Source organism: Equus asinus, chromosome 10 (genome assembly GCF_041296235.1).
Source record: "Equus asinus isolate D_3611 breed Donkey chromosome 10, EquAss-T2T_v2, whole genome shotgun sequence".
In the NCBI taxonomy this organism is placed as follows: domain Eukaryota; kingdom Metazoa; phylum Chordata; class Mammalia; order Perissodactyla; family Equidae; genus Equus; species Equus asinus.
In genome coordinates this window covers 38,504,537-38,524,803 of record NC_091799.1, presented here as the reverse complement: position 1 = coordinate 38,524,803, position 20,267 = coordinate 38,504,537, and the positions used below count along the sequence as shown (strand labels likewise).

Genomic DNA, 20,267 nt, shown 5'->3' with positions numbered 1-20,267 from the left:
TTCAGTGGTCCTTCAGTGAAAAGTAACACTGCAAATAATGACTATAAATATTAAAGCAACATATACTTTCAGAATGTACAAAATATAGAGCAGCCTTTGAGGAACTGGATGTATATGGTAAAACTATCCATCTGCCCATAAGTATATATGCTGAGTGTCTTCCACGCTCAAGGCACATCTTGAGATGATGCTGTGACACAGAAAAGTAAACTAGAAAGTTTTCCGCCATTAAGTTTTCAGTCCCTTAAAGGAAACTTGTTGTGTATACATATCACAAGCAATGAATAATATCTTTTGTTTCTCAGTTACTCAGTATTTAAAATGAAGATAATAATAGCATATATCTCAAAAGATTGTAATAAGGATTAGATAAATTAAATACATATAAAGTGCATAGAAAAATACCCCTTCCCCCTCCTCAACTGATATTACGTTTTATTATTTGGCAGTAAATGTCAGATGCCTGAACAGCATAACTTACAGCATTTAGAGTAAACTAAAGAAGAAATATGTAGAATGTTAAGGAGAAACTACCAATTTGAGAAATCAAGCTTGTCTGAAAAAGATTTAACAGAAAACTACTGAGAAAAGAAGATTCATTTCTGGGACAAAAGTTGAGCTTGGATGCAGACCTTTGTTATTAATGTCAAAGAGGAATTGTTTTGATAAAGGTTACATTCTATTCCACAGGCTTCAACCCCGACTTGGATCTAGAGGGAAAACAAAGCTCAGTTTTAATTTTTTATTGACATTTAATTGTCCGTTTGAATTGTTTACATACTTCTAACCGAACTTTCCTGCACTCATTGTGGAGTGCAGCTGCAATGCTCTAAAAGCTCATCACAGGTTCTTATCAGTGAGAGACGGGGCAGTGCTGCAAATAGATGGCAGGAGCTGGAGTCACAAAAGCTGGATCTGAGATCTCTTTTACCCTCTCGCATGCTGGCTGGACAACTTTTAGCAAAATAGTTCAACTTTCAGAGTCTCAAGCTTTACATCTAAATAATAGGAATAACTGTACTCGCTCATGGTAGAATTTGGAGAACCAAATTAGATATTTGAGAATACTATGAAAATGAAGGCAATTTATACCACTAATCATGGAGAGTTTTCCGATAGTTATAGGAAAAACACAATACTTATTAAAGACTTTTTTCTGTTTATTTGAGTCTAATTTTCAAATACTGTGGTAATGCAGATGGTGATAAATGTTTGTTATTTGAGTTGCGTTACAACAAGAATATACCAATTACAAGATATAATTGGATCTAACTACATTCTCCCTGGAGTTTGGAAAGTTTTTAATCCTCCATGTTTACATCCTAACTCTAATTTACTGCAAATATTGGACCCACCCTGACTCGCCCCAAGAAGAATTTAAATCACCTTGCTGTGCTAATGGCCGGTCTTTTGGAGGATGTTTCTGGAACTCGATATTAGAGAAACCCTTAGGTAATGCAAAGCCCCGAAGAATCTATGGGTCTCCTTACATATTTTTTTCTGAGATTGAGCTAGAAACTTTGGGCCACTGAGTCAGAATATTTTAAATAGATTCATCTATCAATTTCACCTGAGGAAGAAACTATTGGTAAGTCGAAACTTGAAAAAAGTAATTACAGCACCACACTTGCTATCTGAATCTCACTGATATCCCCTCACTGTATCCTGCAAATTATTTCATAAAATAGAGAGCATTTCTTCAGGCTGTAAAGCAAAGCAGTTGTTAAGGAAGAAGAGTGGTCTCAAATCAAGTACAGAAAATCATTCCTCAGGCTCAGAGGTACGTAAATGACGTCATATTCCATCTTCTCTTGTAAATATTGTTTTTCAAATTATGGGTAAGAAACCAATTTTATATGTTTTAACTGCATATATCTAATTTTCTCATCTGTCAAGTTTTCATCGTTTAGTTCATAAAGGTTTACATGATATTTTAGACCATTGCTGGGTAATCTTCACAACAAAGCTCTTAGGTAGGAATTGGCCTCATTTAAAGAAGAGGAAAAAAGGAGGCTCCAAATCTTTGAGTTTAAAGCTAAGTACTGTCAAAGAAAATGCTGTGCTCTTCTGCTACAGCTACCTCTTCAAAAGTACACCACAGGCCCTTTATTTCTATCTTATTTTGGTTACTACCGACCTGGATTAATTTTGGCTAACAGAAACGTTCCAGACAAAAAAATCTGAGCATGTGGGGCTGGCCACATGGCCTAGTGGTTAAATTCAGAGTGCTCTGCTTTGGCTGCCTGGTTCCAGCTCTCCGGCAGAAACCTACATCACTCAACAACAGCCATGCTGTCGGGGCGACCCCCAGACAAAATAGAGGAAGATGGGCACAGATGTTAGCAGGGCGAAACTTCTTCAGCAAAAAAAGAAAGAAAAAAGGCATGAATAGCAAAAAGGTTAGGTTCCTATGACCCCCAGAGCACTGATGGTTTAACTTATTAACTGGGAGGTTTTTCTTTTCTTCTGGGTATCTGTAGAAGGATCCTTCACATTTAGAAGTGAAAGAAACTGGAAACCCAGGCAAAATGAAGCAGGTAATATTACCTTAGTTAGTTAATAACTGAAGCAATCAGTTAAGATCTTGCTGTGAAAGACCCAGCAGAACTTTGATCTTCACTTCAAACTGAAGGCAGATACACTGCAGTTTTCACAGGCTATTACAGGACTGAGCTGAGAATCCAGAGGAAATGGGAGGATTGTGTTTTTGTCAAGGGAAATAAAACTTTTTGATACCAATTTGACCTAAAATGAAGATTTGTGTGTCTAATTCTAAGAGAAGATAAATTCTGAGTGAGGTTCTGTACAAGCTAGCGGAGGAGCCAATAATTGCCCTGAAGAACAATGATTACAGACCCACCACGCACGAGTCACAGTTCAATGCTAGTGAGAAAAGTACATGATCCTGAAGATCCCCTACATTAATCTTTTTTCTGTGTCTTCATCCTTAATATCCTCTGGTCAAAACTCCAAAGGTTCCCAACTGCCTATAGATAGAATAGAAGAAATTGTAATTCCTTAATACTACATTTAATATGCCTCACAAACTGGCAAATATTTGTTCCTTTTTTTTTTCTTTTTCTGACTATTGCACCTCTATACATTGTTTTCTCGTCCAGAAGCCCCACTGATGCATTTTCGCCCCAGCCCATTACTTAAGACTATTCGCCTTCAGCTCATTATAGCCAGGTTCAATTGACGCTAAGACATCTTGTCCTAGGCCTCTCTCAGATCATCTCCCCTTCTTTGAAGTCTGTTTGTACTTACTCCTGGAGTTTGAAAAAACATGTGTAGTGATTCAAAGGCTTACCCCAAGGGAAGCTGGCTGGTTTCCTGCCAACAGACCTTGTCACACAGCAATATTGTGTTGTTTTCTCTTTTACCAAGGTCTGCATTCTGTTCCTTAGCCTCAGAGACTCAAAATTGATTTGTTAAAACAACAAGAGCCTGGATCTCATTCACAGGGATTGATACTACTATGAAGCAGACTGCCATGCTTTCCAGTGAGAAACAGAAAGGGCATTGGGAAGCAGCCACTTAATTCCTCTGCTCAGTCCATTGCTTCTTTCTATGCAAGTGACCTGCATGCTGGCTTCTCATCAGAAGGGGAAAACTGGGTCAAATCAAAGGGCTTACTTATATAAAGAGCATATTTAGTGGAATCAGGATAATAGGAACGCCAGATTCATCTGTCCCTACATTAAGGATAACCTTTCCAATGGGACCACAAGGCTTGAAATCTCTTGGATGAGCACTGCCTCTCATTGACCCCAGGAATTTCCTTTCATTCTCCATTGCTGACCAACCACTTTGTGACTGACATTTTTTTTCTTTAAATAGATTTAAGACTATATTTTTTAAAATGTCTGGTCTAACTAAGGTTTAACCCATTTTTTTCTTTTAAGTGCGTTAATTTTTTTCCTCCAATCCATTATGTGTTGTTTTTATTGTGTCAGGAGCCAATTTTCCTCTTTTTTACATTTATGATAGTCCTTTCTATTAAGCTACATTTCTAATTAGAGCTCCTTCATTGGAATATGCCTTATATTGCTCTCTATGATTTTCATATTTTTTTTTTTATTGTGGCAACATTGGTTTATAACATCACGTAAAGTTCAGGTGTACATCAGTATTTTTTCATTCTGGTGTAGATTGCATCGTGTTCACCACCTACAGACTAATTACAACCCATCACCACACACATGTGCCACACAACCTTTTGCCCTCCTTCCTCTCTAGTAACCACCAATCCAGTCTCTGTTTCTATGTGCTTGTTTGTCTTTGTTTTTATCTTCTACTTATGAGTGAGATCATATGGCATTTGACTTTCTCCCTCTGACATTTCACTTAGCATAATACCCTCAAGGTCCATCCATGTAGTGATAAGAAATGTAATCCAGCCATTTGTGACAAGAAATGATGAAATCTGGCCATTTCCATGTTTTTATTCGTCTGTTTCCTTTTAATCTTAGACTTTAGTTAATCATGCTCCTCTGTATTTTATTTTATATTCCTCTGTGCTTTATTTTCCTCATTCCCTGAAAAGCCACCTGTAGTCTGTCATAATCACTGATTCCACTAAATTTCCCTCCCCAACCCATAATTATGTGTTTGATTTGTCCTTAAAAATACATGAACCCTTGTAAAATATGTATTTTAATTTTATATATAAATTTTATTGTGCTATAAATCACAATATTGTTTACTTTTTCCACAGTTTTTCAGAGATCTATTTAGGTTGCTGTATGGACATCTAGTTCATTTGCCTCTCGCTTCTGCAATTTTTTTATAATGCATGCTCACATGTGGTAGAACCATTCTCCTGATGATGGATATCCAGGTTGCCTCCAACCTCCATTTGCCACAAACAATGCAATGATGACCATCCTCATGCTTGTCCCCTTATAGTCCTGAGCAAGAACTTATCTAGGACATACTCCCAGAACTGGAATCACTGGGTTCTACCCAATTTTAATACAGCCAAGGAGTTTTCCAGTATACCAGTGCACACTCCAACCAGAATTCTACCTCCCCACATGCTTACCAACATTTGGTATCATCTACTTTTCTAATGAAGATGATGATATCTCGTGGCTATTTTAATGATTATTTTTTTTATTTTGAACATTTAATGAGCATTTTTCAGATTTTTTAAGTGTGAGAATCTCTCCATATACTTGTCAGCCATTTAGGAAAACCCTACTATGAATCACTGATTCGTATCCTCTGACCCACTTTCTATTGTTTTAAATCGTCATGTCTTAAAATTCTTTTTCCTCCAAGTTGACAAGGTTTTCTATATTGTCTTTTATTAATTATATAATTTCCTTTTTTCACATGTAAATTGTTAATCCATTTTGTTTCTCCCTTTATGTATGGTAATCTAAGGATCTAATATTATCTTTTTTTTCATGTATAAAGACACTTTCCTAACATGCTCTACTAAGCTGTCATTTCCACATTGCTCTGGGGTGATATAATTTTATGATATATCAAATTACCATATAAACATGTGTCTATATCTGAGATCTCTTTTCCTTTCCATTGGACTATAAGTTTCCCTGAACCATTATCATAATAATTTTATTACTGCCATTTTGTGGCTGTTTCAAATATGGATGCTTCTCTTATTTTAGTTTTATAAAATTAACCATGCAAGTTATGTACTTTCATTCTTCCATATAAACTTTAGATGAGTACTCATATTCATTTAAAAAATCCAAATAAAATTTTTAATTTATTTAGTTGAATTATTGAGTTATTTAGGGGAAAAATGGTAGCCTTATATTTTTATCCCATCTATTTGTATGTTGTACCTTTTAAATTACTGATATTCTGTTAAGCTGCTTATTTTAATTTTTAAATGATTTCTGTAAAGGTCTCATGCATGCTTTGTTAGGATAAAACTAAGAGACATTTTATTTTTGTTATATTTATTTCTATTACGTTTGCTAATCATTTATTGCTAATATAAAGAGAACTATTGATTTTTCATTGATCTTACATCCAAAAGTCTTACTAATTTTTCTCATCAGGCCTTATAAATTTTTTAGTCTCTTTCTATTGCTACTTCTGCCATTTTCTTGTGTTATGCTTTTTTCCAGGACTACCAAGTCAACGTCAAACCGTAGCAGTAAGAGTGGGCATCCTTATCTTAGTCTAGATCTTAATGAGAATGTATATACTTTCTTTATTAATTATTAGTGAATAGTAATTTGCTATAGGTTTTTGGTATATAGTTTCCTTTCAAGATTAGGAAGTTATCTTCACTTTGTGGACATCAAATAGGTTATATGAAAATTATGAATTGACCTTCACCAAATTTATTTCCTACATCTCTTAAAATAATTAATTTTTATTTTCTTGCTTTACTGGTGATGTTTACCAAATGTTTACAGAAGGATAATCCATATGTCATACAATAATAGCTATTACTTCCTTGGATTGTTATGAATAAAAGCATTTAAAATATACCCGGCATACAGTAATCAATACATATACTGCTATTATTATGGTTGCTAATAAAATTCTTAAAAATTCAGATTATTAATATTATTTCTTACTTATTGCATTAGTGGTTTTCAAACTACACCACTTGGAATCCTCTAACAACTGAATTGAGGGAGGAAGTGAATAAGGTGCTAAAGGGAAATGCTTTTTCCTTCCCTGCAAACCCGTGTAATTTCAACCAGAGAAACTGTCTTTTTGTTTGTTTTATATATTATGCTTCTGTGTAAATTTTATTGGCTAAAAAACAGTGGTTGAATATCACTGGTTTAGTTAAATGCATACATTTTGAATAAAAGCACTGTTATTACAGTTGGCCCCTAAATGATAATTCTTGCATGAGGTGAAAATAAACAAATTAGGTGTATCCTACAATACACAACATTACATCTCTCTATTCATGATAAAAATAGCTTTGTAAATACTTTCAAGTCATTTCTGTTAAAAAGCACATTTATTAAATACCTACTGCCTCATTGTATTGATAAACAAATGGAAAGCAATAGGATATACTGGAGTATACGAGGAAGCCATTTGGTGTAAACCTATTTCGTCCTGACCTTGTTTTTCCAAAAGGGTCTAACATGCATTGTATATCTGCATTGATATAGATTATGCATTGCATATCTTCTTGAAGCATTTACTATGTCCCAAAGACAAGAACAAATGGCCTTAAGATAAAGATGCAACTTCCCCCACACTGGCTTTTCCTTAAGAATAAGCATCTCTCCCTAGGCTAGGAAATGATTGCTGAGCCCATCCTGTGACCACCCACCCAACTTGAGACAACAGATGGGCTACCTGTTGTGTCCACTGAGACAGCAGATCTACTACCTGCTGTGTCCATCAATCACTGTGCCGACAGGGCAATCTCGTGACTATTGTAAAAGGAACATTTGAATCATATGTGATACATGCCCTTTGACAGTATATAGCCCCTCTGTACACCCCCACTTCTTTGGTGCCCTTCTTTCCTTGGGGAAGGAAGGCCCAAGGCTAGGTTAGTCCACAGCTCTGTCTCATAATAAACTCATCCCAATTTTGATTTATAGATTCATTATGGATTATTTTTGTCGACAATATTGAGGTAGATGCTGGAGTAATATAAAGATATGTCCCGGCAGTGAGGCTACTGTCCTCAATGAGGCTATATGCAAATAGGTAATGACTGCATATACCACCAGCAGACCACACTGAGCTCCAAAAAGAGACTCAACCACACAGGACTGTCTTATGACTTGTTGGGTGCTAGACATTTTTGCCTTCATGGGCCCTTTCTTCCAATAAATAATGTTAAAAGTTATATTTTACATCTGCATTGGTATAAAGACATATATGTTAATATTATGTATCAAAACTTAAAAATTCATTGTTTTAATTGGATTTTAAAAGAAATAAAAACATTTTCGTAGGCTCCTAACAGTATAGTAGGCTTACTGGGACTAGTGGATGTCAGCCCTACAGCCAGGGATGAAGAATTCACATACATACACAATTCTGTCAGGTAATATAAATGATGCAAAGTAACTGAGAAAAACATGTTAACTGGCAACTAATATTCATGCCCAGTGACAAGCAGATAAGAGAGAGAGGAGGGCACTCTGGTAGAATGGAGAACATGCTTCAAATTCAATGGGTCACTGGTAACTGAGCTCCATGATGGACATGGGTCCAATGTTTTCAAATATTGTAATTTATTTGAAGACAAGGTGAAAGTATAGATTTTTATCCCATTTCTCCTGTTTCTGAAATGTTGACCTCTAATTCAAATTTAAAATATGGTGCAGGAGTCACTGCCAAACAAAGCCCATCTTTCTGCTGCCTCCAGGCTCTGGGGCACTGATTTGCAGTCAATGTGCTAAGAGGCAGAACTAGTAGGAATGGTAATAAACTGGTTTAGGATCCAAATGTCCTATAATCAAATACCTTCTCTCTTAACCCTGAGAAAATCAGGTTAGGATTCCTGCTCTTCTGGCCTGGATTCACAGTAAGAAATTTGTCTCAGAGTTGTATTGTTGCATCCAAATAGAGAACTACAGTAACACAGAAGATAATTCTTAAAAATGAGATCTTGAGACACCATATTAACAAATTTCTGTTCTATCATCTGCAGAGTGCTGTTGGAGAAAGGACGTATGCAACATGGGGAGGACCAATGACTCCATGTTGACAGAATTTGTCCTGGTTGGGCTTTCTGCCCACCCAAAGCTCCAGACAGTTTTCTTCGCGCTAGTTTTGTGGATGTACCTGATGATCCTGCTGGGAAATGGAATCCTCATCTCAGTAATCATCTATGATTCTCACTTGCACACCCCCATGTATTTCTTCCTCTGTAATCTTTCCTTCCTGGACATTTGCTACACAAGCTCCTCTGTCCCACTAATTCTTGACAGCTTCCTGACAGTAAGGAAAAGAGTTTCCTTCTCTGGGTGCATGGTGCAAATGTTTCTCTCCTTTGCCATGGGGGCCACAGAGTGCGTGCTTCTAGGCATGATGGCACTTGACCGCTATGTGGCCATCTGCTACCCACTGAGATACCCTGCCATCATGAGGAAAGGTGCCTACGTGCCCATGGCAGCTGGATCCTGGGTTTCTGGGCTTGTGGATTCAGTGGTACAGACATCTCTCGCAATGCAATTACCATTCTGTGCTAACAATGTCATTAACCACTTTGTCTGTGAAATTCTGGCTATCCTAAAACTGGCCTGTGCTGATATTGCAATCAATGTGATCAGCATGGCAGTGTCAAATCTGGTTGTTCTGGTTATTCCATTGCTGGTAATTTCCATCTCTTACATTTTTATTATTGCTACTATTCTTAGGATCCCTTCCACTGAAGGAAAATGTAAAGCATTCTCCACCTGCTCAGCCCACTCGACAGTGGTGATTATTTTCTATGGAACCATCTTCTTCATGTACGCAAACCCCAAGTCTAAAAGCTCTGTTGGTCCAGTTAATCAAGACGTTGTTGAGGCCCTCATCTCCCTCTTGTATGGAGTGATGACCCCCATGCTCAATCCTCTCATCTATAGTCTGAGGAACAAGGATGTGAAGACTGCTGTGAAGACCATGCTGGGTAGGAAAAACTCAGATGGAGTATGAATACTGATTTACACTAGGTGACTCAGTATAAAAAGTTTCTGCAGACATGAAATTCAAATAGAGAAAATCACCATACAAAAACAAATTCACCATGTGTCACTCAAAACTATATACAGAAATATTTTGGTGGTGGTTGTTACTATTAGTTTTGTTCTAATTGCAGAAATAAAACATGTTCATGATTTAAAAAAATACTATTATGGAAATGTAAAAAATTGAAAATTTCTTAGGAAGTCACAGCAAAGCATAAGCACGCTTAAACCTTTAGAAAATAATAAAGGCAAATGGTGTTTCAAAAAGCACTTTGTCACCTAAAATAAGTACATTATTAATAAATCATTCAAAGCTATTATTGATCTGCATATGACATACTGTATATTCATTTTTAACTTGTTATTTTATTTACTGTTTGTGTTCACCACACGCATAAGCACTGTGGGAGCAGACTTGTGTATTTATTACCTTACAACGTCCCAAAGTTCTAGAATAGAAGATGACACATAGTAGATGCTGAATAAATATATTTTGAACAAATAAATGAACTTCAGTATCTATAAAAGTAGAAATGTATGTCTATCATATCTGAGGTAACAAAGATTATTCAAAAAGAAATTTGATTCAATGTAATATTTTCTAAGTAAACTACATAAGCATTTTGTGATATGAGCTCCCCTAATAAAATACTTATCTTTTCTTTTTTTATGTGATGTGTGTTATATTGTAGAGGAACAGCTGCCACAATTTTCCTGGATTTCGTACATAATGTGACTACGGTAGCTGAAAAGTGCCCTAGTCATGCACCCTAAGTTTTAACCTAATAAAATGGAGGTGGCATGGTAACAGAGAACTCCTCTAGAACTCTGAGATCAGGTTGGAATGAGGACCTCTTTTCCTGATTTGGACCATACATCTCCTAATCAGTAGGAGAACTAAACAGAACTGGTAACTGAGAAAAGTTGCAATCAGAGGATAAGAAGTGGCAAAAGAGAAAGAGTCAAGTTGTTCAGTGAACTGAGGAGCTTCAGGGTTTGGAGCCCTGGGGGACAAGACAAAGATGGCACAAAACTGAGATGATCTCTATTGTGTGAAGAGTGTAGCCGTGTGGAGCAGTGTCAGAAGCCCCATTTCCATTGAAGGAACTTAGTTAGATATGTGAATAGAGGGAAGCATTCCTTTTTCCAGCCCTTTGAGGAGTCTATGAGAGTTGAAATATAGAACACAAATCTAAAGTAAAAGAACACAGCTGCTTCCAAATTGTAAAAGTAAGCCCATAATATCTTCCTTTCTTGTTAACAGGTAATTATGGTTTCTTCATAAGATTAAAAAAGTTAACTCATCCATAGCACTAAATAGTGCCGAGGACATCCTAAATGTCCAATAAACATTGGTTGTTTTTTTATTATTAACATTGGGTGTACTTTAATAGGTCATGATGCTTGGAGTAGGCCCAAGATTTTCATCCTTATGTTTTTTGTTTTGTTTTGTTTTGTTTTTTTGAGGAAGATCAGCCCTGAGCTAACATCTGCTGCCAATCCTCCTCTTTTTTGCTGAGGAAGACTGGCCCTGAGCTAACATCTGTGCCCATCTTCCTCTACTTTATATGTGGGACACCTGCCACAGCATGGCTTCACAAGCAGTGTGTTGGTCTGGGCCCGGGATCCGAACCGGCGAACCCCAGGCTGCCAAAGCAGAATGTGTGAACTTAGCTGCTAAGCCACTGGGCTGGCCCCTCATCCTTATGTTTTATGGAGTAATTTTGATGCTGTTAAACCATTGTCTCTCAGCTTCAAATCCACCTTTCTTTGTTCTGGTTTATGAGTTATGATTGGGATACTGAAAGCCACATTTTGCTTTTGTTAGCAGGCTTCTCTTAAATTCATCCAAAAGAGTTGCTAGAGAGATCATGGCTGGTGGAATGAAGATAAGGGACTTGAGCCTCCCTATTTGCTTCTTGTTCCTATCATGGTCACCCCAGCTTTGAGTCTTCACCGTGACAATGATAGCTCCCCAGGTACTTCCAGTACTGGTTTCAGTTTTTATTTCTTCTTCCTGTAACCTAGAACCAGTAGCCTATGAGTGCCACCTCCTCAGAGGTTGAATCTGTTGCTCAGCTTTTACTTCTGGCAAATGAATAGCCTTGTCAAGACTGTAGTCTGTCTTGAGGTATCTTTAAAAGCAATGAAATATGCAATTCTCTGCTTGAGAAATGTAGTGAATCAGATAGAGCATAAGCAATACTTTTGGCCAGACTATCATTTTCATACACAACTAAATAACAGAAGGTCCTGGGCAAGACATTTGTATTTCTTCCGCATTTGCCTTCTTGTGTCTAAAATGTAGATTATGAAAATCTCTTTAGTATACTCTAAAATGACATAACAATAATTATATGATCACTTAAAATGAAAACATTTAGTTCACCAAACCCTGAAATACACGTGTGAAGGGATAAACTTAGGACCTTGAGAAAAAGAAACAAGTAAAACTCTTTTCTTTCAACAGTGCATACCTAGCACCCACCTAAGCTCTCTGCTTGGCACACAGTATACTATTTATATAAATTTGCTGAATTAATGCATAAGTATGTAAATATAAGGAATGAAAAAAATCTTCAGGAGGGTACATAAAGGTTTCCCAAATAATTTATCAAGATCATATTATTGGATCCTCATAAGTCTTCAAGGAGCTAATATTTCCCCAACATTACAGAAGAGAAAATCTAGTTCCAGAAATGCAGAAATATCTGAAGTCACAACCAGGATGTGGGAAGTCTTTGATTTGAATAAAACAATTAACAAACTTAACAACTCAACTATTATGAAATACACATTCTTCTAAAACACATATAGAACATGTACAAAAATTGGTATTTTGTTAGGCTGAAAGCAAGAATCAGCAAATTTCAAAGAAACTATATTAAACAGTCGATATTCTCTTAATTAAATTAAAAGTAAGTAATTAAAATTCTCCATAACCTGAGATAATTAAAACTACTTCTAAATGACTAATGTATAGCAGTCATATTCAAAATATTTAACTTCTATGGCAAGTGCCCTAGTAAGAGAATGAATGCCTGCAATAAACTAGCAATGTGGCCATAGTAATATATGCCAGCTAAGTTCCAGCTTTGCTTACAGTTCGAAGAAAAAATTACAACCAAAAAATTAAAACCAGACCTGAGCTTGTACTCATTGGTATAGCTGTACTATACCAATACATATAACAATTCACAGTTAGTGTCCATTCTGACTGATTGGTAGCTGCGCCATAGTCTTTGTAAAATATTTTCAATAGCAACCCTGCTAAGAAATGAAACATAATTGAATACTGAAAATTAAAATTTACTGGATACAGAAAAAACAGGGTTTTTCCTTTTTTTTTTTTTTTTTTAAGATTGGCTCCTAGGCTAACAACTGTTACCAATCTTCCTTTTTTTTTTAAGGATTAGCACCTGGGCTAACTGTTGCCAATCTTTTTTTTATTTCCCAAACTGCATCTCCTCCCCCGTACATAGTTGTATATCTTAGTTGCAGGTTCTTCTAGTTGTGGGATGTGGGACACCGCCTCAATGTGGCCTGACGAGTGGCGCCATGTCCACGCCCAGGATCCAAACCCCGGGCCGCTGCAGCGGAGCGCACGAACTTAACCACTCGGCCACGGAGCCGGCCCCAGGGTTTTTTCTTTTCTTTTCTTTTTAAAGATTGGCCCTGAGCTAACATCTGTTGCCAATCTTTTGTTTTTTCTTTCTTCTTCTCCCCAAAGCCCCCGAGTACATAGTTGTATATTCTAGTTGTAGGTCCTTCTGGTTGTGCTATATGGGACACCACCTCAGCATGGCCTGATGAGTAGTACTAGGTCTGTGCCCAGGATCCGAGCCAGCGAACCCTGGGACGCCAAAGCAGAGTGCTCAAACTTAAGCCCTCAAACATGGGGCCAGCCCCCCAAAAAACAGTTTTTTTGAGGGAAATGTTCATACTTCAATTCTATGGGAAGCTTGGCTTCATAAGGAAGAGAGAAGGAAAGACACACAAAGAAAAGGAAGATAAGGATAAGGAACTATTTAGAAAATTTGAATGCACACTCAATATGCAAGGCATTGTGCTACATATTCACATATAATTATTTCTTACTAAATTTTCACAATAATCTTGAAATGTATATCTGTTTACTCTTAATTTATAGAGGAAGAGACTAAGACTCATAGAAGTTAAGATCATACAGATTTTAAGTGAGAAAGCTGGTTTTCAAACCATTGTCTTGAGTCTAAAGACATTATTTCCTTTACTGCGTACTCTTGAGGAGGGAAATATCCTGAAGTCCATTTGCATCTGAATCAGGAAAATGAATCCAAAAACATTAGAGGGCAAGAAAGCTAAGATATCCTAACTCAATTTAACCTCAGAATTTCTCCACTTAACTGGATATAAAGATGAATTCAGGGGACTATGATGATCAAGTCTTCGGTGATTGTGGCAAAGACCATGAATAAGAGTAGATAATACTTTGACTTGGTCTTGAGCCCAGCATTGCACCATTGTCCTGAGAAACTCATTGATATCCCCTACTGACAAGTAACAGACAGTAATCACCAGGAACCAAGTGTTTTAACCAACCATAAAGTTGCTAAATAAACCTAGGGTCATGGGTTTTCAGTGTGATGCACTTTAGGGAAGATGAATTTTTAGTGTGCAAGAATTTTTAGTTTATCAAGGGAAGCAGAAAATACTACAGGTTAGGAGCCTGAATGTAAAGTCAAACTGTTTATATAGGAATCACACCTCCACATCCACATTACTTTAGACTACTGTAGCCTACACAAGTAATATAACTTCTCTGAACCTCAGTTTCTCATCTGTTGTGAGGATTAAATATACCAGTTCATTCATCCACATTTTACAGGACTTCTCTCATTCTATAGAAAGGGCCTTAGTTTGAAATACCAAAGAGTTGGAGGAAAACGGAGAATTCAACTATAACCTGGGTTGCTTGTAGTAATAGTGGATTACCAGGTTGATGGCATCTAGCCAGTATATAAAGATGCATATTTAAACACTAATGATGGACATTCCATTTGATGCTGTAGCTGGTGTGATTTTTGAGGCAAATATTAGTGGTAATCACTTTGCAGTAAAAGAGAAAAGCAGAGCAACCATTACTAACCACACTCCACTTTTTAGGGAGGAAAGAAGCAGAAAAACTAAAGGGAGAGGCAAGTAGGCACCCAAGAGGTACAAAGAGAGGCATGGCTATGTAGAGTCACCAAGAACACAAAGGGAGAGCCTCAAGAAGCCTGAAAGGGAAAATCTTAACCCCAAAAAAAGAAATTGGAGATATGGACATTGGCAATACCAGAGACATTAATACGAAGAGAGACTACAGCCCAGTTGGTTCAGGAATGGCTCCTGAAGGGCAGGCTGGAGAGTCACCAGTGGTAAATCTAAAGTTGTCATAGGATCAGTAGAACCCTAAATAAAGATAAAAGAGCAACAAATTTACAGGGAAATTCTTATGACTATCTCTGAACAATACCCATAAGGTTTCCAGAGAAATGGGAAAAAAAAGGAAGAGCCCTCTTGCCTGTTGCAGTTTAATTAAAAATGAAGCCACCACTTCAATAACTAACGTCTTCTGTAGCTCAGGGAAGGGAACACACTAAACATCACATGTTGCAGACACATTCAATCCTCATAAAATCCTGAAGATATACACGATTTTATACAATAAGGAACATCTAGTCCATAAAAGTTATACAATTTGCCCTAGATCACACAGCTAGGAAGTGGCACACAGGGGATTGGAGCTCTAAACAGACTCCAAAATTCATATACTTCCCATCACCTCATCTTACATCTCAACTTTTTTGACTGCTAAAAGACATTCCTATACATCTCTTTAGCAAATAGACAAAGGACAATTTTCAACTCTATATGACCTCTAGTCACGTAAAACATGGTGGTTCCGAAGAACCAGCCAAACTAGGAAGACATCATTTCTTTTCTACTGCTATCTCATAGCCTGGCAATCTCCTCTCACAAGAATATAAAACACAGTCTGATATTTACAGTGAGCAGGGAGCCACATCTCAGATAACATCATTAAAAGTTGACTGACCTACTTCTGTCATATTAAGGTACAAATAGGTTACATAGGGATGGGATCCCATGTGCTTGCAACAGGCTACAGTCAGGCTTGTTAAACTAAACTTGTAACTTTTTAACAACAACACTCTTCTCGTCACAAGTTATCTAGAGGGAATCTGGTGCTGTTCCTAGGGCAGTCATTTCTCCTCCTTAGTTAAAACTAAACTGGAAAGAAAAGAGTATATGAGATCATCATGTGGAAAATTCTAAGAGTGGAGTCATTTGATTCTGTGGAGAGAAAGCACTCTTCTATGCACTGCCATCCCTCTGTTGTTCATAAAATGCAATCAGACAGGGCAAAGAAGACATATTCTGATGAAAACATCAAGTAGAGAGTCAGACGTGATAAACTGGTAGGAAAGGGAATATGATAGCACAGGCATTTTGTTTGGTCTCATAGAATTAAAGAGATTTGTCACAGTCCTCACCCCTCCATATTGCTTTAGACCCAGCTTGTTTTACTCAAGTACATTCATTGCATAGCACTGAAGACATTTGAGTTTGTGACTCCCAGAAGACATGAAATCATGCAGAAAATCCATTTTCATCCTAGGAAATTAATTGAGGGCTCAAATAATTAATGCTGTGATTTTAAAAAAATCATTAAAGTTGTTTAGAAATAGAATGATCTAACTTTTGAAATGGAGAGTTCTTTTTTATCCAATAATCATATAAACGTAGGACAACCATGGGTCAGGACACTATAAAGGAGAATCCTGAGGAGGCTTCTCTTGCCTAGAGTAGGATTCAGTAAGTATTAAGAATTTTTTTATAACTCTGAATTTACGTTACCTACAATCATATTTATATACGGCACAAAAACTCAACTGAGGGCCAATAAGATAATAAATGGCAAGTAAACAAAGAATGGTAAATAAATAATCAAACTAATCAGCACACTTTTGTAAAAAGACTGTTCATCACGTTGATTCAGAATCACTATGGAATAGTCATGACCATTCCCAAATATCAGCCTGTTTTATTAGGGTTCTTTTGGGGGATACAGATGAACAAGCTATTTGTTCATCTGCATCTAGATATGTGAGCATCTATTACAGAAATTTTAATATGTGAATGCCCAAGTTTTCTAACAGTGGTTGTAGGATCATATATCCATAAGATGATCCATTGAGAGTATATTTGTACTGAATATAATACAAACGTGTAAGGACACTAGGGTTGATCAAACCACCTGATCTTTTCTTGGGGACTTTTCACGATTGCTCAAATGTACAATGTAATTTTAGAGAACTCATATTTGAAAGTCTCAAATAACTACGTCATTTTTCACATTATCTAGCACTCATCACAACTAAAAATTTATCAGTATCTGGTAGCATTGGACACAGGCATCTGCAGTGAGAAGGGAATCAAGCCATGCTGACCTGCCAACTGCTGTGTTCCTGTCATACCCTGCTCTTCACCCACCTCCACTTCACACAAAGCTCCAGGAAAAGTAAAACGTGCCATCTTAGTCCTGGCTGCAAATGAAACAGCCAAAGATGAGCATGGGAATGACAGCCCTGACCCTTAAAAGTATGAGCTCTGCTTCTTGCAAATATTTTCCACTTGGTTTTTTATGAACCTGTGCTGCAGGTGAAAGTAGAGAACATGTAGTCAGACTGCAGCATCTTCTCTCATCTTAAGACAAACTTTAGTATCCAGAAGATAATCCCCACAAGATCTCAAGTTGTGGCCATTTTATTGTTAGTATGAATGTGAAACTGGGCCCTGACGAGGGATGATATTCAAAAAAATAATTAACAAATAAAGCATAGGCGTGAACAAATCAGAACAGAAATCCAGCTGGAATTACATATTAGGCTCTAAGCAGAGCAGTGGTTTGATCCACATCACATTTTAAGAAGATCCCCAATGCTGCTGTCTGGAGAACATACTGAAGGAGGCGAGAGAGAAGCTGAGAGACCAGTTAGGAAGCTAGTGCAGAAATGCGATCTCTCATGACTTGTCAGAGCTGTGCTTTTACTCATCTCTGTGTCCCACGGCTTTTTGGTCTGCCAGTGTGCAGTTGAATTCAATTGACTTGAATATACTTATCAAGGAAAAGAGCTTTCTCTAATTTAGATGGAATTATCTTAAATGACTTGTCAAGACTTTGTGTAATCAAATTCCATACATTATACAATTTTGCCTCTCACAAACAATTCATATTTTCCCCAACTCATCAAGGAATAGATTCCACTCTTTGGTGACAGCGATTCATTTTGATACTCTTTCTATTGACTTTTATAGCTTCATATTGAAGCAGAATGATTACACCTGCTTTATTTATCAAAACCAACTGGAAGTGATCATTTGTAGCATCAACAGGAGGCAAACTGACTCATGTTCACCGATTTGCAATCAAATATAATACCACTGTCTTTTATAGACTGCCTATTAAATACCAAGAACCATGATAAGTACTCTTTATCATATAACAGCCCTACAAGGTAGTGATAATACTGATTTTACATCTTCAATAGCTTAGTCAAGGTCAGTAAGCAACAAGTCAGGAAACTGGAGTCCTAACACATATGTATCCAACTCCAAAGCCATTCTTTTTCTATAATAGCAAGATGCTTATTTGAAATTATCAATATAATTAGAGTAGCAAGCACTTTTATTGAGTACCTACTATGTATCCATAACTATATTAAATTCTTCATATGCATTGCCTCATTACTTCTCAGACTAACAATTTCAGGTTTAAATTTCTAATTTCTTCATTTTACAGACATGGAACCTAAGATTTAGAGAGGTGTAGTGACTTCGCTGAGGTCATAGAGGTAGTCTTTGACAAAGCTGGGCTGTCTAATTCGGAATCCAATGTTCTCAACCACCTCATTCTTCTGCCTCCTAAATGACAGAGAATGCTTTGCTCCCGTAGACTCAGGCAAAGTCAGTAACCAGAAACATAATGCAAAAGAGCGATCGTTATTTACAACAGAGAATCTCACAACACTAATTCTCTTCAGCAATACATGTTCTTAATTATTTTAGCAAAACACATGGGGAATGGCTGAAGGAACAAAGAATTGTAGCCTGGTACAAGAGAGACTCAGAAACAGCAATCATCTGTAAATGAAACTTGAAATGTTGTCACAAAAAAAGGAGTATATACTTAGTTTTTGTTGCTCTACATGGAAAGATGAGAGTTGCATACAGAGTTATATATAGAGTTAAATGTGAAGAACTTTCTAATAATGAGAATTGTCCAAAAGTAACCTATGTAGCCTCAAAAAGCGTTCTAACCATCACTGAGTTTGGGGACAGAAGCAAGAGAAACACCAACCATATTGTACATACGTTTCTGTTATCTCAAAAGGGTTAGAACTTGATTAATTTTAAGATAATCTCTAGCTTGTAGATTCAATAGTTTAGACTTTGACTATTTCACTGGTATAATTGTATAAGAGTATGATTTAATTATCTTCACATCCACTTTCATAATTTGTTATGAAAGTGATTGAGATTATCCCAAAAATAAATAATATATAACCACTTCTCTTAAAGAATACATTATAATTATTATTGTAGCATTGTTTATAATAGTAAGAAAAACTGAAAGCAGGTAAATGCCCATTATTTGAGAACATATTAAATAAATCTTGAAACACGCATATAATAGACTACTATGTAGCCATTATAAATATGTCTTCCTCTGAGTATTTGATGATATGTGAAAAACTACTTATGCTATAGTGTTAAGTGTAAGAAGATACAAATTACAGATAAAGGTAAAAATTTTATCACCTATAATATAATGCTTCTCATGTTTATCTTTAAAATTTTGGGACCTATAGTTTTCCATCTACTGTGTCCAAGTTCATCTCAATCTTGACCATAATGCCTGGCCCATAACAAGTGCTCAATAAATACTTGGTGAATGAATAATAGGGAAAAAGGCGTGACACATTTTTAATAAAGTATTTTGGAAAATGTATTTAATATTTTTAAAATATCGGTCTGTTCTATGTCTTAGATATATAACCACATATTCTGATGAAACAATAAAAAACTCATCATAGCAAAAAATTCATATTTTTTTCAGGAATCATGTGAAAATCTTATCTCAATGAAAATTTTAAAATCATGTCAAAAATGAGAAGGAAAACCACAAGGTAGAAAAGTATTTGCAGAAAATGTGAAGAGCAAAGTGTTAATCTATTATGAGTTCATGCAAATTAAGAGGAAAACTATCAAAATACCAGGAGACATTTAAGTAAAGGATGTGGATGGACAACAAAAGGGAAAGTAAAAGTAATAAACAAACATTGAGGAAATGTTCAATCTAACTAGCAATCACAGAAATGAAAAACTAAAACAAAGTAATGTTCTATGCAAATATAAAAGAATAAACACCTTCTCAATTTCTAGAAAATATATGAAAAATGGTCTGTGCAAATACTTCATTTGCAGTGTAAAGCGTTCATTTCGGGAAAAATTATTTTGCATGCGTATGAGAATTCTCCATTCACATCCTTTCATTCTATTGTCCTATCTCTAGAGGTTTAC

The 20,267-nt window shown here is 36.4% G+C and overlaps 1 protein-coding gene across 1 annotated transcript; it reads left to right on the top strand.

Annotated features, from left to right (window-relative positions):
- The first annotated feature begins 8,649 nt into the window (after positions 1-8,649).
- LOC106830504 (olfactory receptor 13C8-like) lies at positions 8,650-9,609 on the top strand. Its single transcript, XM_014840072.1, has one exon. The coding sequence runs from the start codon at positions 8,650-8,652 to the stop codon at positions 9,607-9,609; it is 960 nt and encodes a 319-aa protein (XP_014695558.1).
- Positions 9,610-20,267: the final 10,658 nt, after the last annotated feature.

What these genes read in the sequence shown, in the direction of transcription:
- LOC106830504 (XM_014840072.1), top strand. Translation starts at nt 8,650, where the DNA reads ATGGGGAGGACCAATGACTCCATGTTGACAGAATTTGTCCTGGTTGGG.